This window comes from Diadema antillarum, unplaced genomic scaffold, assembly GCF_040938485.1.
Source record: "Diadema antillarum isolate AM-2024a unplaced genomic scaffold, OU_Dant_1.0 scf00000017, whole genome shotgun sequence".
In the NCBI taxonomy this organism is placed as follows: Eukaryota; Metazoa; Echinodermata; class Echinoidea; order Diadematoida; family Diadematidae; genus Diadema; species Diadema antillarum.
This window is the reverse complement of record NW_027270906.1, coordinates 3,098,600-3,124,674: the sequence shown is the minus strand read 5'-3', so window position 1 is coordinate 3,124,674 and position 26,075 is coordinate 3,098,600. Positions and strand designations below refer to the sequence as shown.

The 26,075-nt window shown below is 38.5% G+C and overlaps 1 protein-coding gene across 1 annotated transcript; it reads left to right on the top strand.

The window, feature by feature from the left end:
- The first annotated feature begins 10,367 nt into the window (after positions 1-10,367).
- Positions 10,368-22,743, top strand: LOC139726535 (gamma-interferon-inducible lysosomal thiol reductase-like). The gene is made up of 5 exons (XM_071637521.1): positions 10,368-10,578; positions 12,401-12,595; positions 13,846-14,013; positions 15,635-15,781; positions 22,251-22,743. Exons 1-5 carry the CDS (start codon positions 10,462-10,464, stop codon positions 22,371-22,373), a joined length of 750 nt encoding a protein of 249 aa, XP_071493622.1. The 5' UTR covers positions 10,368-10,461; the 3' UTR covers positions 22,374-22,743.
- The last annotated feature ends 3,332 nt before the right edge of the window (positions 22,744-26,075 follow it).

The following is a 26,075-nucleotide window of genomic DNA, read 5'->3' as shown; positions in this document are numbered from 1 at the left end:
TCCATTGTATTTTGGCTCATTCTGAACTTGTAGCTGATGAGAATGACTTCCACCTCAATTTATTCATGAATTCCATATGTCTGCATGTATCTTGAGAATTTGAGGTACCTCATGTTTACAACAGACATTAGGGATACACTAATATTATTTCCTATTTGAGTGTGTGAATCATTGTTGTTGCTACAAGTCCAATAATATCCTGTATTTGGAACAATACCCAACAGTATACTAAGTCTGCAGATTTACATCAGTAATTTCATACTTAATTCATTTACATCATCTCTTATCAAGTAAATTTTCAAGTAATATGTGCATGTTACCATGAGATATGACCAAATTTCACTCCGTTCAAATTGTCACAAGTTTACCCTTTGATATAGTGAATGTGATGTGGGTATCTGTCATATTGTATTCAGAAATGTATTTTGGGTAACTGGTGCAGTGGAGATTCTTAACTAAAAGCAACAGGAAACCACTTTCTTATGTAGAATGTCCTCATTTGTTGGAAAAGTGCACAAGCAGCCATATGGGATGGTTAAGTTATCTCACAAATCGTTTTCTGTAATTGGACAAGACGGGTTGCAGACACGTCTGCCGTTGTCATGTGACAATGTCACATGGTTGGTTCCAGCTGTGCTGATCAACTCTTGTGTCATAGTCTCGACTCCAGGCAGCGTAGTATGCAACTCTTCTTAGGCCACGCCCCACTCCAGATGTGTCCTGCTCTTGTGTCTTTTTTCTACAGTGTTCAGTAACGTCCCCTTCAGATATTCAAGAGATCAAGTCAATTACGCAGTTGACTTACAACCTGCACTTAGATCATAATATAATGCTGATATTATTGAACACTGGGTCTGTTGATTTACTTAAATGTGCAATTTTTTGCTCCCTTGAGAGGCTCGGAGAAAAAACATATCGGTTTAATCTGCCTCGTGGATTGCAGTAACCATGTCCTTTCCACACAAAGTTTTTTTCGTTGTGTAGTATCTTTCATACGTCACTGTGAACTTAACAACTGGACATTACCAAGTGAGGTGTATGGACCCTTTACCTTCAAACTGAAATCACATAGCATGCCTGAATCGAAAGCCCAGATCTGGTCATCATCTTTGAGTTATTGAAGAGCTGTTTCCTACGAGTAGAGGTCCTCTTACTTTTATAGGTAAACTTTGTTTTGTTGCTGTTAATAATGAAGCATTTTGGAAGACTTTATATATATGATATTGTTTTAACATTTCTTTTAGATTGTAGGTGACGCCTTTCAGGTAACACGTGTATCGTAATCTGCCTCCCTCAGGATCGGTTTGTATGTTGACAAGAAACGGGGTTAGGAGATATACTGTGACTGTAAAAATGTATGTAATAATGGTTTTGTTGACCGATGGAGAGTAATGGATGTGAATTTTTCTTTTCTGAAAGGAATGGTTGATGCACAGTGTTACAATGAAACTGCTGGTACTGATGTCTTATTTGTCTTTTCTGCAAATATTTGAAATAAAACTTAAGGCATGTATATGAAACATGTAAAATTTGAGTTACTTGCATTTTGTTCTGTGTATGACTTTTTATTTCAGTTTCACAAAATCTTCCTACACTTTCATCTCAATGGTATATTTATTTACAGTGTAATAATCTAATATGAACACTGGCCATATATGCTGGGTGAAATTCAGTCATATACCAAACAAAGAAGCTATGACTGAATTCTCATAGTTTGCTTTCCTAAAAGAAGAAACTTAGTACAGCACACAATATCTTAAAGCATTTTGTTACAATTCATTTTTGAATAGGGGGAAAACAACAGAGGGAGATGAAAGTTCATTCTTTTTAAATGCAACCTTGCATGCCATGTGAAAGTGAAGACTGCAGCAAACTTGGCCAAGAACAATAATTAAGACTTCTTTCTCAACAGTCTTTGATAAGTTACCTAAACAAAGCATTAGACACACCCAGTAAAAAGAGAAATCATTGTCTGAATCAGGTAAATGGAATCGAGATAACTTCCAATATGTATTCACACAAGATAAAGAGTAGAACTAATAATTGCTCACCAAGGGTTATTCAGTGAATTGAGACTTTAAATTCTTGATCTTGGAGTCCCTACTTCGAGTCAACTCGGGCAAGACACGTTACCCTCCTTGCCTCGTCCTTCAGAGGGAGCTTACGGCTATTTGTCCCTTGGCAGCTTGCTCATTTAACATTCAATTGCTTCCTTGGTAGCCACGTAAAAAACTGATCCTAACTAGCAACCACAAATTTGTCACGAAGAGAATAATGTACAATGTAGTTAGCACACGAATGGAACCAATATTGTTTAAAAAAATTATTAAAAAAGTCGCCGGGTATTGAGTCGTTATGACTGGAGTTCTGAAAATTACAATAAAATCCAGATGATTAGGGCTATATATATACACCACACGTGCATTGCCACAGGGATCACACATGTTGAAGGATGAGGACTTTGAATTTTTGAAACAAATTGATGCATTTATGTCAAGACTCGGTAACGTTTAGAGTGTCGGGTCGGTGGCGTGAGTTTCAAGGGAACTACAACAGCCTGGGGGGAGGCCAGCTTGCTACCGTATTTTATACATTTGCCCCAGCCAGACTTTTGTATCAAGATTTTTCTTAATATCCAGAAAAACTTGCCCGACATACCAACTGACGAGTGCAAAAATGGATAAAGGAATAAATAAAGGAATAAATAAAATCAAGAAAATACAGTTTGTGTATAAATTCAATTAAAGAAAATGCTTTTGTATTGAATTGTATATAGTTGCAAGAGATTCATTGAATGGTTATTGTTTCATTAAGTTTTACCTCAGGAAAAAACTAAATTAATTTCAATATAAACTTAATTTAGATACTTGATTATTTTTTTGATTCTTTTTTTTTTACACCTGTATGTTCGAAAAACTGCCTCTAATTCTAATGAGAAAAGGAGGCTACATAAAACATGACTCCAACAGCCTTGTTCTGCTCAATCATGCTTCTGTAGTGAGTCACCTACATGCGGTACTTTCTTTGTCTCAAAACATGGAAGTCATGCAACCAAATATTGTACCTCAGTGGGGCACATTATGAATATGGGGATCACGTGGCCACGCACTTGAATTTTGTCCTCTGCAGCATAGTGTTGCCAAATGGCGCGGGCAACAGCTTTTTTTTTTTTCATCCAGTGTGTACAGTACAGACAACTCCCGTTTAATCACGAAGTCCGCGGGACTGCCAGTTTTCTTTCGTTATATCGAAATTTCGTTGCGGCCGAACAGTAAACTATGTAAAGATATATACAGATGATAATTTTGGGACCTGAATTTTTACTTCGTTGTATCGAAAATTTCTTTATGACCGTGTTCGTTACAACGAGAGTGCGCTGTTTGAAACTCCTGCGTTGCATAAAAGTTACAATTATGGTAACTTTGCCATCCAGTGGTAACTAACATGGTAACAACACCCAACAGCCAATCAAAATGAAGAAGTCCATGGAAGTTACCATTGGATGGCAAAGTAAGCATAGTTGTAACTTTTATGCATCGGGCCGCTGGATCCAAAACTGAAACATTAGAAGATGCCGATATAATTGCTTTTAATTTTTTTTTTCCGGGGGGGGGGGGGGGGGGGGGAGGGGATTGAATAAACAAAATTGAATTATTTTGATTTTATTTCAAAGCGTACTTGAGCAGGAATATATTTTCCATTTGAGTCACTTTTAGATCTCTTGGTCACTAGTTTTGATTGCTGTGACTCGAAGCATAAAAAGTTAAGCATCAGTGTTGCGTCATGAATTCAGACGGTGAAAGACTTGTTTATTCCATCAGCTCGACCTCACAAACATAATTATTGTTTGTTCATTCATTCAACGGTCCCTATGAATTACCCTGCAATACCCCTCCACGAGGTTACGCGAGCACATTTTGAAACGAATTGTGGTCCTAAATTTAATAGGTATAATCATCTATTATAGGTCTGGGCTATTACTGCTATCAGATTCTGTTTGCGCATCTATCTACCACCCCTTCCCTTCGAACTTTTTCTCTCGTTGCGATGGGGAATTCCAAATTCTGGAGATTAAATTTTTCCCAGATTTGAAAAGATTCCTGCTTAGTATTGCCATGTAAACCACATTCACAGATAATTTCTGACTGTGTCCCCATCTTTTCACCTTTGTGCACCACCGCTCGATGTGTATAGAAAACCTCCTTGAATGCAGAAAAAGAAAACATTTCAGTGAAGACTGATGATACACCATGTGTGGAATAAGTTGTCAATCAAAAGTTATGATTTTTTTTAATAGTTTGGAGTCAATCCATATGCCGTCTTTGCTTGCTAGGAAGGTCACAATGCGTGCTGTAAGGATAGTTAAAACGACATAAAGTAATTGTAAAGAGAATACCCCCATTATTTTTAATGAAAATATCTATCCCTCGACTTATTCCTGACATAAGGTAGGGTATAGTTGCTCATGCCTTTAGATGTTGAAAAACTTGTTTATCCTCAAGCTCGATCTCGCAAACAAATTCTCTGTTCATTCACCCTTGACAAGGACCCCTTCGAACTGCCACCGCCTCCCGTCCTTTGTCTGTTATAATGTGGGAGCAAACAAAACGAATATTGTCGTCTTAAATTTAGGTCTGATTACATCTGATATACGAGCTGTTCTGGACGCGGTTCTGGGCTGTCACTGCTATCAGAATCTGTTTGCGTGTTTGTCTGCCTGCCTCTTGCTTGCTGCTAAGTTCTGGGATGTCATTTTCCTTGATTTAAAAAGCTCTCTGCTTATTAGTGACATGACAGCCAAATTTACAGATGCCGTCTACCCTTCCCCCATCTTTCCACCTATAATATAATGTGCATCGCCAGTTGTGAAGAAAGACCATACTTGTATTACATTTATTACAAATCCATGGCACTGTTACTGCTTACACATCATTAACTGTATGAACTAATATCAAAGGAGGTATAATATCAGTATTCACCTAAAAGTGCAATGTTGTACACCTCGTTTAGACGAAACCATTTTGTTTCCATGATGCTCGATCGTTTATTTGAGCAAAATCATTGGCAGCTCGGTGAATATACGTTTTCCCATTCATTTTTAAAGTTCTTTTCATTCAATTTCACAAATTTTAGCTTCAATTCGTCGCGGGATCTTATTTTCAAATTCGTCTTTCGTCATTCATTTTCAAATAAAGTCCATTCAATTTAGTCATTTGGCATACATTTTCTTCATTTACTGTTCAAATTCGTCAGTCTCACTCGCAGCACTCAAAACAGCAGGATCGATTTCGTCTTTTGTCAATCATTTTCGTTAAATTTTCATTCATATTCGTCTCATATCTCTATCCGGTGTGATTTCCCAGTCATTCATGCATTTTTTTTTCCTGTCACCTTTCACATTTTTTTAAATTTAGGCGTTAACATACACACAAGTGTCCCCCCACCCCTCCACACACACACACACAGAACCACAGATACAGACACACACACAAGCAATCCGAGGACACACTGATACAAACAGACGTACCGTCTCGCATGCGAAAACACTGACAAACGATTTCTGGGCAAACATGATTAAAGACAAAATTTTAAGTGCATATGTAGAATTGTGGCCTGTTTAATGTCAAAGAATGGATAACATAATTATGTTTGCTGCTTTCCAGGGTACAAAATTTAAAGTTTGCTTCATGCGTTATGATGCGAAAACCTGAAAATTACGAGTTAATGTTCAAAAGGTGACACTGACATACTGTCCTGGGTTATGACTTTTGACTGTCGATGTTTGACGAAAAACGAATTACAATGACAATTGACGAAATTGAAGTTAGGATTTGCGTTCCACGTGCTTCTCGGGACGAAATTGAATAACAAACCTTTGAAATTGAATAACAAAAGTGCGAAAATGGATTGGAAAACGTATATCTATTCCATTCACTGTTAACTTGTTCCCGAATCGAGCAAGCCACGACTTTCGGCAAGTTCAGGAAATGTCGCAGAGACAAGAACTGACAAGAAATGCCCTGGGAAATTGAACATACTGTACTGGTAAACAATTTCTTCTGTAAAGGGGAAATCTAGTCCAAATATAATAGTCTAATCATGGACCTACGTAAGTCCATGGTCTAATAAAAAACAGAGTAAAATCTTACGAGTTAAAAGACAAAACTTTGACTGAAATGGGATGAAAAATAAGGAAGTTATGACTTATTTTTATTTTTTTAATTTACCTCAAGAAAAATTACTGATATAAATAGATTAAAGTCTGCTTTGAAAACGCATTTGTTTACAGTGTAAGCAAACATGAAGCTCGGTACCATCACTGTAAGAGGAATTGTATGTTTTTGTATAATATTTTCATTTTTTTATTTCTTGAGCGCATAGGGACATTATCACTTTGTGTTCTATGCGCTATATAAGCACTGTCAATTATTGTTATTATTATTTTTGAAGCTTTGTTGTTGTTATTTTATAGAAAGAAAGAAGAGAGAGAAAATGGGGCCCTATACAAATAATTTGCCCCAAAGCTTTGTTAATTTCTGCAAAAGTTCTTGTACAATGGACATGAATATGCAAATGAGTAAGCTAACCATGTCAACCCTCACAATTTTCCATTGATCGCGTACAAAAAAAAAAGAATACGAAAATTCAATATTTTTGTCATTGAAGTCTGAAACATGACGTTATTCCTGGTTGAACAACTTCAGAATAATGATCAGTTCGATATACCGGGATTGGAGCCTCGGGCATTATTGCGTTTGAAAGAAAAAACAGAAATTTCAAAATCTTATCATGCACAAACTATATGGCAAGTTGTGTTAGGAATGACATGCTCACTTTGCCATTTGCATATTCATATTGACTGTTCAAGAACTGTTTCCTGAAAAATTAGCAAAAATTTGAAACGTCATAACTTCCTTATTTTTTAACCCGATTTCTATCAAAATTGTTGTACTGTTGAACTCGTAATATTTTACTCTTTGTTATCAGTCAAACTTATATATGGACTGGATTTCCCCTTTAAGACCTTCAATTATTTCATAAGCTCACCTGTTTTCCAGCCTATATCCTTTGTCGGTATTGTAGCCACCGTGTACGGCGTCACGGCCTCGAATCAACTCACAAACAGCCAGCTATACCCACAAATCGCAACGGCCGATGTGGGCCTATTTATACTGTAAGAAAGTCACATGGCACGTAGACATTTTTTGTTGTTGTTGGTGGTGGTAGACAAAGAAACATGCATACAGGACATGATGATAACGGTTTTACTTCCTTTTTGATTGGTTAAACTGCCAGTCACTGGATATGAGAGTTACGGGAAGTGGGTGGAGGATGAGTTATCCTGTTTTTTTTTTTTCCTCTAGTCATTTTAACATCGAAATGAATCGAGATTTAATGATCACTGAATTGAGCATGTATTTTAGAAGTCTCAAGCCGCATAAAATTACAACAGTATGACATACCATATTGTGTTAGGATTGAATATCAATGTTCGTTGTTTCTTCACAGTGACAGAAGTGTTATACCTCGGATTGTTGTATCAAAATAACCACGCAAACAGTTACAATATAAGGCAAGATGAATACGAGATCTTTCACTAAAAAGAAGAGAATGACAAATTAATAAACACATTTTGACATTGTGGTTGTGACTTTGATATGACGGGAATAGGTTCTACTTTTTTTATACATTTCTCTTTATTTGTATCCACTCAAAAGCTGCAGTTCAGTTTCACATTGCAAACGATGATTTTAGCCCCTTACGTAAATCAAAATAATGAAAGCAGCTAAATTGGGGAAATATATACTTTGGGGGAATTAACAGTGTGTCAAATTCATTCCTTAATTACTATTCGTTGCTATAATTTGTTATCCAAAACTATAAGCTCATATATCAATGTTCAAGTCCATCAAACAATAATATAACAGCTCCAAACGACTTTTACGTGGACCTTTGTTAGAGAGACAATAATAAGGATCCATTTAAAGGGACTGTATACAGTGCTGGTTGAGGTGAGGATTCAGCTTGTAACGTTTTGTGAGATATTTAGAAACCACTCTATGAAATGTTCAAGAGTATACCCGGAGAGCATACAATTCTAAGGGTAATCAAAAGTTTATTTGATGAAAATTGGTTTTGAAATAAATGAGATATCTAAAAGCAAGGTAAAACAAAGACTGCAGATCCTAATAAAAGGCGTACGTGCCTTGTCAATTTTATTACGATTGCTTTTTTTAATATCTCAGTCATTTCAAGGCCAATTTTCGTCAAATAAACGTTGAATCCTTCTTGAAATTACATGCTCTTTCATATTATAAGAGGTTTCTCATTATCTCACCAAAATGTTATGTACCTGAGTCCTCACCTCAACCAGTACCGCGTACACAGTCCTTTAGTGCAGCGTATACACTCAGTGTATGAACGCCATGGATTATCATTATCACACGTGCAGGGGCTGCGTGTGTATATGGGCAGGACAAGTGAGGCACCCCCCCCCCCTGTATTTCACAAAACCACTCTATATTCAGAATTTTTTTCTGAATATGCTACTTTTATTCATGGGACAATGTACCTTCGATGTAGAAATGAAATCTGTGCCACAAATGTGATATGTTATATAGTTTATACGTTTGCATCCTAAAATCCTAGTAAGTATTGTTCATAATCAACATCATTATATCAATGAGTAAAATGTACAATAGTATATAGAAGAATTTAAAATGAATATGTCTTATTGGTATAACAAATTGGTGCTGTTGTTGTTTTGTTCCAGTGTTCCACGTTTTACAAGCGTGGCTTTTTTAGTGGAACACTGTTTTCCATCATTGTGATTATTTACTATTTTTGTTGCCATGACAAAGTGCATTGTTTCTTTTTTACGACATCATTCGTGTATAATTTATATTGTATTGAAAAAAAAAATCCTTTATCGGACGAGTGTAAGAGAAATGAAACAAAAAATTGTATCACTTTGGATTATGTCAACTTTTTCTTTTCTTTTCTTTGTGATGATGGAAATAAATAAACTATTGAAAAAAAAATCTCATTCTGTTTTAAGATAGCCTGTGCTGGGGTTGGGGATTTTATCCTTCCTAGAAAGAAATGTAATACTTCTATATTAAATTTTTAACGTAGAATTTCACAAATTTTAGGCCTTTATTGGGTCATTGGGATTGCATTTAGGCCTATATACCGTCTAAAGTGAATATTGCGTGTTGTCTTTATTCCTTCCAAACGTAGGCAAGGATCAAAGTATATTTACTCTCCTATATATAAAAGCTCTTTTAGTTTCTGTTGAACTTTGTGGTCAATTAGTGTTAGGGTTATAGGGCTTAGCTACTTTATAACAATGTCTCAGTTTCTGATTATTTCAAGGTTTATGAGGTGTAAGCAGGGGCGGATCCAGGGAGGACCGCAACTGGCGCACGCCCCCCACCCCTTTATTTGTTGTTGAAACAAAAGAAATAAAAAGAAAAAATGGGGGAGGGGTGCGTGCGCCCCCTCTTTACGGAATTCCTGGATCCGCCCCTGTGTAAGTCCATGTCTTGACGTACAGTTGGGTAGGCCTACACTCTTATCATGCGTTCCCCATATTCAAGCGTTACTTTATAATATTGATCGGTAGCTCAAGTCATTATCGATTCTGCATTCACGTAATTTCAGAAGACTAGTTAACAAGTAATATTATTTCAACTGTTTATGGTATCTTGCCAATAGCTAGCTCATCTAACTGATTTGTAACTCATAGACCTACTATATACATGTATACTGTACAACCTCAGTTCTTACAGCGCATACGTGTGCGTGGGTGTTTAGGAGAGATAATGGTGGTTATAAAGTGCGGGAAACAGTTCAAAGTAGAGGGGGCGGCGTACCCACAATACGCTCAGATAATTGAACCTCTTAAATTCTCCCTCTTATGAATTCAGCTGAACTGCAATCAACATAACTGTCTGCAAGCGAGCAAAGAGGTTGCAATGTTGAAGACTAGGATATATTAAAGCAATTTAGGCCTAAAACACGATAATCATGTTCGTAGTATTGACATACAGATGGCACGATAATATTAGCATACCTGTGTACATTTGCGTTCTGCCTAGCTTTTGTCAAAGTCCCTCTCGCTCCAATGTTGAAAAAACAGGGAGCGGACTGGTTTTTGGCTTGGCATGGTTGCGAATGTCGTGACATCAGCGTAGAGTAATACGGCCTTGGATTGAGGCTACATTTACACGCGATTGTGCAATGGACTACCACATGATTGCCTGTGTCATGTGACTAAGTGCTCCATACACACAGTACAAACGTACTTAGTACTGTGTTGGGAGTACTTGTATTACAATGTAGTAACCAGCAGTGCGGCAGGGATATAAACAAGGTGTTCCAACTGTGAAACAGTAGACACTTAATACAGCTACTTGATCGTACTTGACTCTGTGAGCTGTTACCAGAATTTCAGGCAAGATGAGAACGGGTTTGTACACTCTGGCGATAATCCTTGCCACTACGGCGGTGATAAATGCCTGCAAGTTCCCTCCGTCCGTGTGGTGCAGTTCTCCAGACATTGCAAAGTCATGTGGGGTAAGGATAGTGATTTGAAAATGAAAATGCCCTGATTGTATTCACTTCGTGGTAGGCTAGAAAAGTACGGTATGGTTTGTACAGTTTGCTTTATAATGTAGACCGATAAATCTGCCTCTTGTTCGGTGACCTAGCTCTTGTTAAGTATAGGACGGTCGCAGTCGGTACATGTACTACGGTCGGCCCCTTCTTCTTCTTCTCTATACACCCGTAAGTACAGGCCACCGTCGGGTGTATTTTCGTACTGTTGTGCTGTGCAGGCATATGTACAGTGTCTGGATTAAGAAAAATCTACATGGAACGTACTATGTGCGGCTAAAAAACAGGCATCCGTGTCTTAACGGAGTTGGGTCTTGAGTACCTCTCTCTTAAAGCTTGACAGAGAGGTACAGGAGACGGTGGCCTGGGGTAATGAGTTCCAAAGCCTGGTTGCATCTGGGAAGAAGCTTCTTTGTAGGACTTGTGTTCTTGCGAATGGTACTTGGAGTTTCTGGTCGTGTCCCCTGTTTGAAAGAGGTAGCGAAGGGGTCAGAACTGTTGCGGGGACGGATATCATGGAGTTCTTAATGCAGTAAATCATTGCAACCTTTGCCTGTGCTCTTCTTTCTTGCAGGGATGGCCATTGAAGGCCCCTGTCGCATGTCGCGAGGTGAGGGGCCGGGCTGCGTCCGACTCTATTGCCAACCGTACATACAAAGGGCAGATTTATCAGACTAACGTTAGACTTAAACCATAGAGGCAGATTTACCGGACTCCTCGTCGCTGCTCCGACCATGTGCACCCTCGTGTAGTACGATAAGCCGTTGAGCGCAGCGAGGTTACGTCTCACTTCCCTCACCATCCATTGTAAAACTTGCAGTGAGATCTTTAGATTAATTTGGGCACTTGACTGTTGACAAGCTAGTACAAGCATAGCATAAAGCCATAACATCATCAGGTACCTAAAACATGTCGTTGGTGCGGGGTGTATTTTAAACTTGAACTTTAGAAGAAGTACAAGAATGCTGAGAGATTTTATTGGCGTGTAATATAGGCCCACTTCTTCTTCTTCTTCTTCTCTTTTTCTTCCTTTATGGTACAGTCCACCACTGGCATAATATTGTACTTGTAGGCCTTACCCTAGCAGTCTAGGATCTATACCTCATGCTCGTCAAGTGCTGGGTTCAGGCCCCCTTCCTGCTGCAGTGTGCAGGGAAAAATCACTGCAATTTTCTATGTGCAGCTAGAAATTCAGGCAGGCACTCATCAGAGCTTTGTAATGCACCTTCTTCTTATATAGATCTCCAAGGAGGTGATGGATGGTGGTAGGAAGTTCCTCATACACATGTACAAGAATTTTAATAATAGATTCTGAATAATGTTGTGGTTTTATTATTATTTTTTTTTTTGTAAAAGGCACATCCCTTCATGGAATTCTTGGATCCGCCCCTGTACTGTATATGGCACCATGCATGTATACGCTGGCTATCTGTATTAACATAAATCTGTTCAAAGCATTTGTTTGAACTGCCTGTAAACTGCATTTTTGTCATTTAGCCTTTTCTTTGCCTTGTTTATTTTGAAGAAGTTGCAATGAGTAGTCTACACAGCTAGTTGATTGTTTCATTTTCAGTTGTTGACAGAGGTGATTATTGTGACCACAGATATATTAAGTATATTCTATAGAGGGGTGGGTCACCTTTCCACACCCTTTTCATCACTTTTGCCTGGTTGATGGGGTTATTGCCATGACGATTGTAAGAAACGTAAAGGCAGTGATTGTGTGTGGTGTTTGTTGACACACTTGGTTATTGACGGCTTCATTTCACATCATTTCTCGCAGGTGGAAAAGCAGTGCTCCTTTTGGCAGTCTAAGAAGGGGGTAACAGACGCACCCCCTGTTCAACTGGAGCTCTACTATGAATCCTTGTGTCCCGACTGCCGTCAATACATTCAGAACCAGCTGTGGCCAACTTGGCAGAAGATCGGTGATTCCGGCATTCTGAACCTCACTCTGGTTCCTTATGGCAACGCTCAGGTATTTGTCGTCTTTTTTCATCTTCATTTAATTTCGGTTAATCAAAAGAAAAGAAATAGCAATTATGTTATCTCAAGCTCGTAACGCATTGCAACTCCTTTTCACTCCCTGACTTATGATGCGAAACGGTTTGGAAGAATGTCTTACTATCAGAATTTTTTTAGATTGTGAGAAACTCTTCATTCTTCATTTGCTAAAAAGGATAACCAACGTAGATATCAGATTGTGGGAGAAGCGATCAAGTCCCACGATTTATATACATGCAGGACCCGCATGCACTTTAACAAAGGTCAGTCAATCCGAGCGCATTAAAATCGGTGAAACTTCTACTTTCTATGTACAGTGCGCTCCCGTTTTAACGAACAGGATTATAACGAAATTCCGGTTACATCGAAGTAAAAATTCGGGCCGCAAAATTATCTGCTCTTTGTTCTTTATTGTTTATTTGTTCGGTTATAACGAAACTTGGATGTAACGAAAGAAAATTCTCGGTCCCGAGGACTTCGTTATAACGGAAGTCCACTGTATATTGTTTATCTATGTCTTCTTTCACAATGTACACCATTAAAAGCAAAGACTAGAAAGAAGTTGTCTTCAGGTTTACTTATCCCACCTAAGCTTTGAGAATTATAGCTCGTAATACAAAATGTGATGCTCGGTAAACTATGCAGAGAATTCTTAATTGAAACTGTATAGCTCATTTCCTTTTAGCTCAATCACTGATTACGATCTGTGATGGTCTGTGAAGCAATTCGTGGAAGTGTAAAAGGGGCTTTAGGAAAACAGATATATTAATTCCGTTAGCATTATACGGCAAGCAGAATATCATGGCTGCGTATTATCAATAAACACTTGTGTGACCGCAAATTTGTCTTAGTTTCCTTGTAATATTGATCGTATTACCAAATATGGCAAATTGGTGTTAAATCATAAACTTTGTACTAAAGTATGGAATAAATTAAAACAGGAAGCAAAATAGATAAGTATGGACGAAATAAAAGATGGCTTGAATACAAAAGTAGGCTTACACGAGTAAAAAACGTCTTTATTGTGTACCCACTGCACACAGACCCCAGAAAGCGGATAGCGTTTGCATCCCATACCAACAACAAGAAACTTACAGGTTATGGACAGAACGAACACTAGTACCGCATTCCACTTAATTACCGTTCTTTGTTGTCAAGTCTCTTTTCCGATGTTAATCGTAGAAGGTTTCTCTCTCTCACCCTCTCTTTCTCTCTCTATGTCAGGAGCAACAATATGGCGGCCAATGGTACTTTACTTGTCAGCACGGTGCCGCCGAATGTCTGGGAAATCTGATTGAAACGTGCGCACTGAACTTTTACGCAATGCCAAAGGCGTTCCCGTTCATCTATTGCTTGGAATACTACGGTCCGACGCTGACCAACGCCGAATATGTAAGTCACACATGGTCCAAGTTCGCCCATGTTTTCAGCAGTCAGGGTGTTAAAAAAGCCATGCAGAATTCAAATTGATATTAATGATGATAGAATTGAATAAACAGAGTGAGAGAGGATTTTGTTAAACTCGGACATGGCATTAGGGGTCACGATGTTCGTTTGTCCGATGGTATATGAATCTGAAAGTGAAAAGAAGGTGGCTACCTGCAAAATTACAAATTTTATTTCGTTTCCGGATCAAGGAAACTTTGAGATAACGAACTGTAATTGAAGAAACACAAGAAGATACAAATGAGAAATGAATATGGAACCTCAACCATTCTCTTTGTTGGATGTTGATGTAGTTTATATGTTGTGAATTTGCACAATAAACGTGGGAATAACCTTGCGAGGTGAGAGGGTAGAGCTGTGAGACTCCGGGGACATTTCAGGCGTGCGCAACTTGATCGATGCCCGGCGCCCTGTTGACCAAATCGCGAGACTCTTTTTTACATGTGTAACAGGGAGGTGTTATAGTAGGTTTGGCAAGTCTTCGTGATCCATGAAAAAATAGTTTGCGTTCTCTAAAACATTACAATGGGATGTCGAGCATTCCTCTTCGTTGACTTTATCTCAAAGATGAAATATGGAGCCGAGGAATAAGTTGTTTAGGCCTACATGTGATTAAATTACAAACTGTATTGTAACGTAAAAATGTGAATAAAATACTCGAATTTTTAAAACAGCTTTTGAAAGAATCTATTCTCATCGCAATGCACCATCGAAATAAAATAAGAATTAGTTCCTCTTATCAACTGAACAAGCGCGCTTTTCTACTTCCTGCTGTTAAAAGTAATTCTAACGAGCTGCATTCGATTTGCTGCTCCAACTCAAAGCAAGCGCACTCATTGTTACCAGCCACTTGAAGATGAGATAAACTAGAGCAAACTGCAGCAGGAGACGTCTTTTGTGCTTTGAGAGCGTTAGTCCTTTATTACTGACGCGTTTCTTGTTGTTGTTGTTTTGTTGCTGTTGTATTTGTTATTGTTTTTGCTGTTGTTTTGTTGCAGTTATTTTTGTTATTGTTTTTGTTGTTGTTTCTGTTGTTATTGTTTTTGTTGTTATTAATTGTTTCTTTGTCAAAGCACTTGCAATGACATATGCAAGTGCATATGTCTTCGGTGCCTATGTCTCTAGTGCATATGTCTTCCATATGTCTTCGGTGCCGAGCATGACTTCAAAGGAGGACAATACAATTAGTTCCTTATAAGCACCTCCCTGATGTAGAGGGTACAGGTACTGTATACGCCGAATATTTCACGAGGTTTTTATTTTCACGAATTTCGCGAGTCAGGTGCTATTCGCGAAGTTGAAGACACACGAAAATTATTGGCTCTGATCCCGATGTGGATGTGACATACGCGTGTACATTTCTCCGTTCAGTACAGGACTCCACGATCGCGAATTTAAACCACTCGCGAAATCGTCGGGAATTCCTGATTCGCGAACATTTAGACTCGCGAAATATATGGCGTATATACAGTATTTACATGGATAAGGGTTAATTGTGCTATAGCTCACGTTCTCTTTGCAATGCTGATTCATTCTTTCATTATTCTTCCTTTCTGACCACATAAAGTGCGCCTCCCTGCACTCCGTCGACTACTCGAAAATCGAGACGTGTACACAGAGCAAAGCAGGGAACGAGATGGAGCATCAAATGGCCGTGAAGACTGACGCCTTGAATCCCCCTCATCAATACGTACCCTGGTTGGTCCTCAATGGGGTGAGATATGAGCACAGTCTGCATTTTTGCACTTCTTTTGATGGAGCTGTTGCATCTGTGAAGAAGATTAGGGAGCTTTAGATTTTAGACGCGCGGACGTTCAAAGGGGGAAAAAACATGGTCTGAGCGTGCGCAGTAGCGCGCGTCAAGTTGACGTGCGCTTCTGCGCACGCTCAGACCATGTTTTTTTCCCTTTGAACGTCCGCGCGTCTAAAATCTAAAGCTCCCTAATATGTTCCTTAAAAGGGCATTGTACCGGTTTTTTATTTTTTATATGTTGTTCTTTTAATTCTAAAAGACCCAGCGGTGCAAACAGAATCAAAATTTCTTAACGATTTAGTCCGTAATTTCATGTTGAAAATGGAAATTTTTGGGCGAGAATTATGCTAATGAGCTGACGAGCCCGGATGTCGTGATGTCACAGGTGCCAAATGTTTCACTGATTACAAGCCCTCGCATACGCGTGCGTTAAATCGTGCCGAGTAGCAGACGACGCTTAGGCCCAATTTAGCTAGCAGGCGGCACTTGTGTACTGTCCTATCCATGCAGCTGTCTCAAATTTCGCTGAACCAAATCGCACCAAAATTACAGGATATACTTCTAAGCATATTTCAAAATACCGTATCATATTTGAACGAAATCGGTTATCGAGAAGTATCAATATTGACGCCGAATTTCAAGTTGTCACTAAAAAAATCCTCACACTTCGCGAGAGATCTTGGTAAGCGCGATATGCACAATCTAGAACTGAAGTTAGCCGACTAGTGCTGTGCGAACGGGGAATTTACGCGGGAACTGAATTTAAAAATGTCATGATTTTAGCGATTTGTGTGATTTACGAACTTTATTTTTCATTCAACTTAGCTCAAATAATTTATAAATTGATTTCTTGCTCCCAATTACTTGAAAGATTTGTCTCATGATATTAGATGGCTAACTTCAGTCTGTGCGTGCGCAGGCAAGTAGGGCTACTTACTATACGCTGCGATCACTCTTGTTTAGTCGTACAGAGCAGATTGTTTTTAGCGACGACAGGAAAGTCGACAACTTCACTCACGCTTCTCAACTTGCGATTTGGTTCCAATTAGCGTGAGCAAGTGGACATGAGTCATAAAATACTTCTTGTGATTTTGGTGCAATTTGGTTGGGTGAATTTTGAGATATCTACATGGATACGGAAGTACTCTAGCACTATGCCTACACCAGCGCTTGGATCGCGAAGCGGTGGCACTGTTTGTATCTACGTGGTCGGGCCACTCTTCCGAGGTATGGGTCCTACTAAAACTAGATCTAAGTTAGTCCTTGATGTTAATACGACCACCATGAGATTTATCTCGACCACAAAAACATTGAAAATCCATAAAGCAGATACCTTACCTGCAAAATTCAGCATAGAAACAACAGAGCCTGCAGCACAAGGGCCTCTAGCGGCAACGCTAGACCTTGGAGTCTGGACTTTCGTCTGGACTTTCTTCAAGTTCTGGCAGCAGGGCCATTCGGGGTGGGTATGTATTGCATACGAAACGTTTACGCTGTGCCTATTATTAGCGCTGTGCACGTACAGCTGTCGACGGAGCGGCGAGTAGAATCTTCTCGGTCCTTGACTGCTCACTAGTCCTAGTCCTAGTTCTAGTCTAGAGTCTATATGTACTGAGTGCCGTTTTCTTCTAACTAGGCGTAAACCGTGATTGCCGTTGACTATTTTTTGGATTTAGATTTTAAGAATCACTCTGTCCTAATCTTCGTTAGATAGTTTGAACTGTGATGTCGAACCATTATCGCTCATCATCAATGCATAGTTAGTGCAACGTTACTTTTTTTACACACAGTTTTCTATGGGCAGCACGTTCGGACAATGATGCCAATTTCATTTTGCATATCTGGAATATTCCCCACAAATTTGATCTAAATAAAAAGCTTTTGAAGAGATTCCTTTTAAAAATTAATAAATATTGTTTAACATGTTTATTTCAGCTCCATATTGCAATTTTACTAAATAACAGTTTTTGCAGTACTTCGTGTGAGATTTCATCAGTAAATTGACATGTGTAGAACCTTTCTAGTTCGTTTTGCTATTCAAAAGTCGGAGGTTGGCACCTGTGACGTATGCCAAATTGTGTGGATCGTTCCTTGGCTTGCTCGTTTTCATTTTTTTCAAAAATCATTACAGGCTTATCCTGGGTTTTAGAATCCTCTCTTTCCAGTTGTAGGCATCAAAAAAAAATGTAGATTAGAATTATCAGACAAGTAGAAAATGTCAGTACAGGTTTCTTTTAAGTAGGTACCGATGGAAAAGTTTCTGCGAAGCAAAATTGAGCACAAATGTTCTTTAAGGATTTTTTTTAATAATGTAGAAGACATCAATATTTGTCAAAAATATAGTGGAAATGATCAAATGCAATGCCAGTGATTCTCAGACATTTATCGTACTTGCGGAGAGCTCTCGACATCACGAGCGTGATAAGCAAATGCTGAATAATTTGATGCAATGACATTATGCTGGCCTCAGATTTCTAGGTACCGGTAGCACTAGATCCTATCCAGTCAGCTAACCGCCGTACACACAATGTACAACAAGAATAAAATTGCAGACAGTCGAGTCGAACGTTGCACTCTTGTCTTCATTGAATTATCCTTCTTGCTGTGCATGCGCAAGCCCAAGTGCGTGTGCGCATGTATGTGATGAACGAACGGTAAAACTGCAAATGAAACAATGAATGATACACTGTATGAATATATCAAACATACATTTCTTTGGATCACAATAAATTGAATGTATATGGATATAATGCTCCATTAACACACACAAAAAAAAGGTTTGCTTCTTCTGAACAAACAATAGTACACTGTCTTGTACTGCGTCATTATACATACACATTTTGTATCCATGCATGTATTCTCTACACATTATGAAATGACAGCTTTTGAATGTCATTATCCATCCACTGTTACACTATAGCAATGTTAATTATACACCTTGTACACTGTTGCAATATCCACAAGAAAAATATTGCTTAAAGGCTGTAATATAGAATCTACATGTAAAGACCCTATACCAGACTTACAGACTTGTGATCTTCCAAGCCTAGAAGCTTAACCCTTCTGGATGCATTCCGATTGCGATCCTGTCCCAAGCTGTGAAATAATACAGTAAGTTGCAAAAGATTGTATGAAAAATACAAAATAACTTACATCACACATTATATACCTACATGTGTGGCACTACGCTTGCCTTCGTACATTTAAGCAAAATAAATTATACTTTCTCTTAAGCTAAAGCTGCTTAAGATGCCTTAATAACGTACACTTCATATCACATAAAAATGTGACAATATTTCAGCCTGTACGCTACCATACATCAAACCACATATTTATGAATGAATACGTAAAGCACGTATGTCGAAACACAAAAACACAAAAGACAGTCTTTTATTCATCCTGACGTCCAAATGCATTATTTAGACTGAAACTGTCCACACAGCAAAATTATCACTAATCTTCATCATTACTGATATCAAATCCAACCTCATATCTACTTTTACCTTCACCTGGAAATGTTACTCAACAGAGTTGCTTAACTGTCAAATTCTGTCTTACAGAAGTTGTGAATTAATTCTGAATGTATTACTACCAAATAAACCAAGTTCTGAATACTGCTCTACACATCATATCAGCTCACGGCCAAGTGATAACACAAAGAGCCAATGCGAATCTATACGACGCTACAACTACAGTAACTCTACACGCAACGTACAATGCACAATGCGAAGCTGTCAATCCTACGCTATATCAATATGCACCGTACATAACCTACACTAGCGTCACTTACGCTAGACCGTTCATAATATCCGGACACACAAAAGGCATTTAAATTCTCTTTTATCAAGAACTGTGAACAACGTAATAATCGTAAACTTACGCAGAACCATCAGATGCAAGACTTCCATCCGGGATTCTGTGATTATCATGTGATAATCTTGCACATTTTCTGCATTTTTGCTAGACTCACGAACCAGCAAACCGTCGGTTCGTGCGCCATCTTTCTAGCCCATTATGGAAGGCCGAAAATCACACTACTATATATTGCGCGCGCGCATACATTTAACACACAATCATCGCTATGTTTGATGTGCTAACACTAGCCTACGTATGAGAAGCCGAAATTGCAAAAACAAATTCAGCGCGAACAGCACAGACATATTGAACATGTCATTATTCACAATCTGTGTATTATAGATATACAGTATCTGTAAAGGGCCTTAAAGTACAATGTTCATTCATTGCAGAAAGGTGAAATTTGTTTCGATTGTATATGTGTCTTTTCAAACGATCACCCGTGATATGTGAACAGACCTTGCATGTTCCAATGTACTCCAGGAAAAAACTTACCCAATGAAAATCATGGAGTACCATCCAGTTTACACGTCCTTAGGATGACGGTTTTTTGTTTGTTTGTTTGTTTGTTTGTTTTTTTCAACTATGATGTCTCTGCCGACCCAGGGGTAAAAATGAGTGCCTGGTTATGTCAGGGTAATAATAATGCCAGTGTCCTCTAGAAGAACGATGGTAACACTGAGGCGGTTACCCTAGGTGAATAACACCATATTTTTGTTAGAAACTGAGAAACTGTCAGTCGTTTATTTTCAATGCTAACATTTCCTCCATCATTTCTTTCAGTATTTATCATTTAATCAGTCAACAAGAAATTGTCAGTCGTTGATTATCTTTATTTTTATGCCTCCGCCACGAAGTGGTGCCGGAGGCATTATGTTTTCGGGTTGTCCGTCCGTCCGTCCGTACGTCCGTACGTCCGTACGTCCGTACGTACGTCCGTACGTACGTCCGTACGTACGTCCGTCCGCTTTCGTTTACGCGATAACTCGAGTAATATTTACTGAAATTTTACCAAACTTGGTCCAAGTATGAAGTATGATGGGGCAATGATTTGATTAGATTTTGGGTGAAATCGGCTAAAGGTCAAAGGTCAAAGGTCAAGGTCAAATCATGAAATTGTATCCGTTTACGCGATAACTTAAGACTGTATGGAGCAAATTTCACCAAACTTTGTTGGAGGATGATGTATGATGGGACAATTACTTGATTAGTTTTTCAGTGAAATCGGACAGAGGTCAAAGGTCAAAGATTAAGGTCAAATCCTAAAATTTATCTGTTTACGTGATAACTCAAAACTGGATGAAGCAGCTTTCACCAAACTTGGTCCAAGGATGATGTATGATGGGACAATTAGTTGAGTAAATTCTAGTGACATTGACAAGAGGTCAAAGGTCAAAAGGTCAAGGTCAAATGCTAAAAATGTTGCTGTTTCCCCCATATCTATGCAATGCCCGCAGTTATTTTCTTGAAACTTAGTGTAGACATGTACTACTGCGTAAAGATTCTCCAGAGAGAGTTTCATGTCATAAGGTCAAAGGTCAAAAGGTCAAAGGTTAGGTGAAAATGTTGCAATATCACTTTTCTCGCAAATGGTTCAATGTATCTTCATGGAACTTGGTACATATGCATGGACTGACTGGCAGGGATTATCTAGGGAATATAGGGGTCATGGGTCAATAGTTAGGGGGTCAAAGGTCAAGGTCAACTCCTCAAAATGTTACTATTTCCCTCATATACTAGTATATGCAATGATTGCATTATTAGTTTTAAAATTTAATATATGTACATGTATTACTTAATGGAGATTCTCTTGGAAATTTCCAGCCAGCAGGTCAAAGGTCAAGGGTCAAAGGTCAGGTTTAAATGAAAAAAAGAGAGATATATTTTGTACTGTAATTACACTCTTTCTTCATACCTTGAAAATTATACTCAATGCATAAACTTATAATAAGGTCGGTCAGAAGTCAAGTAAAAATTTTCAATTCCCCAAATATGTGTACCTGCACTCTTTAATAGACAATTATAGCAAACCCAGTTCGTGGAAAGTGAACATTCAAGATATTTCTGACAAACCTGTTATTTCGATATTTTGCCAGTTATGTGAAACTGTCATCACACATTGTGCTGACATTGTACTATACACCTATTGGGAGAATCATGCATTATGGCGGAAACATCAGTCGCCGTAGCGACATTTCTAGTTTTCTTTTGTCAGTCAGTTTATCAGTCAATATGTAAGCCCTGTTTGGATCAGTTTCCCAAAATTTCATTTTTTTTTTTTGTAGAACAAAGTCGACAATACATTGAAAACTTGATGCAAAGAGATCCGTGTAATGATACTGCGACAATACGAACTCGTTTCTTATGTCCCATTGGAAACAATTGTTTTGTGTTGTTATAACAAAGTACCATACTGAATGGAATGCAATTTTGCAAACGCAAGACCCTTCACGTTTTCCCCACTACAGTGTGAAAACGCGATATAAGGAAATTCTTGCGATACAGGAATGATAAAGTTATAGGCAATGGGTCACTCGTTCTCTGATTCAATTTTGCTTTATTGATTGCTTTCTAGGTTCACACTGAGCAGATTCAGAATGAGGTAACGTCCAATACCCTGGGCGTGGTCTGTGACACCTACACGGGCCCCAAACCTGCAGGGTGCACCACGCTCCCCAAGGCCTGCTCCCGAGAGTAAAAACCAACCTCGTCTCATTCCTAATCTGGAGTCGCATTACCACGTTCTTCTCTTGATACCTGGTCTTCCATTAGACAACGGCGAAGTTCCCCCAAGAAAGAAAGAGAGAACAAAAATAATAATCGACACATGTGTCGTAGCTAATTCATTAAAAACTTGTTGTAGTCAGCCAGGTGTTCATTATCTACCAATTCTAATGAGGTATGGGCTACTATTATTATCTACCAATTCTAAACGGGGTATTAATATCACGTTAAAACCGCTCATCAATGAAGGTATGAAAAATACAACGGCAAAATACAACCTTGATATCGATTGTGATGACCCGGAATACTAGCGTTGAATTACGGCACAATAGTGTAAAGAAAGAACAAAGGAAAGAAAAGAAAAGAAAAGAAAAAAAAAAGAAGGAACATGTAGCTTAGCAAAATGTGAAGCTTGATCGAGAATGATCGATATGCAGAAATCGTTGCGTAATCTAAAGCCTCTTTACAACCCGACGCAGAAAAAGAGGAGAGCGGTCACTTAATCGTCGTCTAAACGTCCACGATGCGAATTCTAAAGCTCTCTGTTAACTTCTTCATCAGAGATCATTTGGATCATTTTCTTTTATTCATTTGTAATTGATGATTAATGATATTTTGTTGCATCATTAGACCAAAATATTAAGTTACATGAGGTATTGTGTATCAGTCGGATTGAAAAAAGTGCATGTTATCTCAGGTACTAACGTGTAGTTGGTGAGCATGGCATAATAGTGAACCAAGATTAGTTTTTACTTTCTTATTATGTGTATGTGTGTGAATTATAGGGTGACTCATGTTGTGTTCTAATCTTGAGTTGCATTCTAACCTTATACAATACCAGATATCTATTGGACAATATATTTCTGATATCATAATCAATCAAAGTAAACGAGTGCATGTATTACATTCACCACCGTTGTGTTTGTAAAACCTTGGAATCGTCAAGCGGTTTCCGTAAAATCCCAGGTACGTGACTAAAATGTCAACACACATACGTTCATTCGACCGTTGGCATTGTAGATCCATATGGATAGTGGAACAAGGTGACGCTTTACAATATTATGTCAACTCAGGGCAGCTATTGTCTATACCTTCTATAAAAATATGCATGCATTTACAATTTTCTATACATTTTTAGTTTAATAGTAAAGAGTTATGCATATACAGTGTATAGCAAGGGATACCCTGGATACTGAGAGACTTGTCCACACTTTTACGATCCAGTTATCAAGAGGTTCTGCCAAGATCGTGAGTGGTCCTATTGGGATGTGCTATCATTTTATAAAAGCGGGTCCACGTGCGCATTCTAAAATGTTCACATTTTTAGCAAATGCGCCAGATACGTCACGGGAATAAACTTCAGAAACGGGTAAAAAGTGCGATGTTTAGCACTTTATCTCTGGGATTTACACGCTTGAAGCCTACTGCACTTACCAGAGACTTCGACGAACCACAAGTGGGCATCATGTGTTTGTTATTTTGACCAACACCGTAACCAGTGTGCTTGAGGAATCTTGTAACATTCTTCATATTGATTGTAGGCATTAGGTTTGTGATAACACACTTCAATTATCTACTTTGTTGAGATAACAAATCGTGCCCTTGACTTCAATAAAACTATTTCTACTGATTCAAATCTAATTCCTCAGTCTTTGAATGTTATTTGAATCTTTACTCTGCAATAACTGTGAGCTTACTCGGCATTCCTCTTACAAGTCGCCGCTGGAAATCAAGAAAAGAAAGAAGGGAAAAAAGTTTTGTTTGTTTAAAGGGGAATTCCAGACCAGTTTAAGGTAAGCTTGGTTAGAAAGAGTAAACTCTTTAAAGCACAATAGTGAAAATTTGATCAAAATCTGATGAAACTTAAGGAAGTTATGAAATTATAAAATGTCACTAAATTTCACAAAATGCCTCTATAACAGCCGATATAGTGTAATAATTGTTATATATATGTAGATGAGTGAGTTAATGATCAAATTCTCATTGTTGTGCGTTTATATAATTTTATTTTGACACATCGTGAAGTTTTACATCCGGTAGAAATGACGAGAGTTTAAAGAGTGCATTGATTCCGTTCAGTTTACAGCCACAAGGTTTTATCAGGTATACAGGGTCAACCCGAACACCGTTATTGATGGTATAAGATATATCTCGTGTACAGGCTACTAAACAGTGCACTCCCGTTATAACGAACACGGGTCTAACGAAATTTCGGATACAACGAAGTAAAATTCGGGTTCCAAAATTATCAATACGTCTCTATACACATTATTTGTTCGGCTATAAAGAAATTTCGATATAACGAAAAAAAAAAGCAGTCCCGAGGACTTCGTTCTTAAGGGAGTCGCCTGTATAATATCCCTGTAGAGAAGAGCTCTCTTGTACACTAATAATGTATGACATGTCACTGCAAAGCAAGGCTGTCCTTAAAAATGGACACGCCCACGATGCTCAAAAGTCTGATACCACTAATTGAAGGTAGGTAGTGTACCCATGGGCAGTACAAACGAGCGGCGGTCACGTCATAGGACTAGAACGACGAGAGAGAGAGAGGTCGGGAGGCGACTCGCGACGAGTGACGGGTGATAGGGGTGAGCAGTGATCTCTATGTAAAATTTAATACCTAGAGATCAGTGGGGGTGAGTGACGAGTGATGCTAATGAGTGACAATCGGTGAACTCTAGGGTGAAGTTGACTTCCATTGTTATCGTGAATTTATACGATATGTATAATTTTCGTTAGAGAAAAACATGAAATGAGCAATTCATAATATGGAATTCCAAGTTTTTTTGTTGCTTTTTTTTTCACGAAACAGTATCACTTGGCATTAGTGACAACACCTTGAAAATTGAATGAGGTCATGATGCCATTACGTTACAAACTATGCCAATCACGATTATTATTATAATATCCGTTACGTTTTACACCAATGATATCGAAAATACTTAATTTATTTAACTTGATTAATCTTCAAGGGGAGAGCTCGGGATAAAGTTACTAAGCCTGCCATTGTCCAAGTACATGATACAGTCAAGGGAGACGGGGAAAAAAAAGGCCATTGCAGAGAGTCGGCCGCTAGAGATAAGGCCTACAACATGTTTTTTTTTTTTTTTTTTTTTGTCTGGGAAATTGTTTTTAGTGGCCGTATACGGTAGGTGGCCTCTAAGACAGGTTTAACTGTATTCTTTTGTGCGAGCTAGTGAGAGAGTTTGGAGGCGATGACATTCCCTCATCGCGTGATAGATACCACAACCTTTTTTCTTTTAATTCTATAGGACCTATACCCAATCAGAATTGGACCTGTTGTTTGTTTTTATTCACACTGTTATGTTATAAGAATTAATGGGAACGTGGATTTGGGACAGATTTAAACGCTATCTGCCATGATTTGAAACAAAATAAACATCTTTATACTAATAGCGATCGTCATCTGTTCGAGTATGGCCTTCTAATGTTACAAGATATATGACCAAATTGGAATGTCACGCTGTGACAGCATGCAATGTTCACTTTTCGCTGGCGCCGCCACACGAGCTCTGTGAAGATGTGCCCGAATGAGGGCGGACAGGTTTATTACGATGTGTGAACACTGATCTCTATACAAGAGGTAGCTCAATGGGGCTGAACGATTCTTCTTCACGTTTCATTAACCCGCTGATGAGGAGTTCAGGAGGCG

What these genes read in the sequence shown, in the direction of transcription:
- LOC139726535 (XM_071637521.1), top strand. Translation starts at nt 10,462, where the DNA reads ATGAGAACGGGTTTGTACACTCTGGCGATAATCCTTGCCACTACGGCG. An exon ending in TTCCTTATGGCAACGCTCAG is followed by an intron (nt 12,596 to 13,845) that starts GTATTTGTCGTC and finishes TCTCTATGTCAG; the next exon opens with GAGCAACAATATGGCGGCCA. An exon ending in CGCTGACCAACGCCGAATAT is followed by an intron (nt 14,014 to 15,634) that starts GTAAGTCACACA and finishes GACCACATAAAG; the next exon opens with TGCGCCTCCCTGCACTCCGT.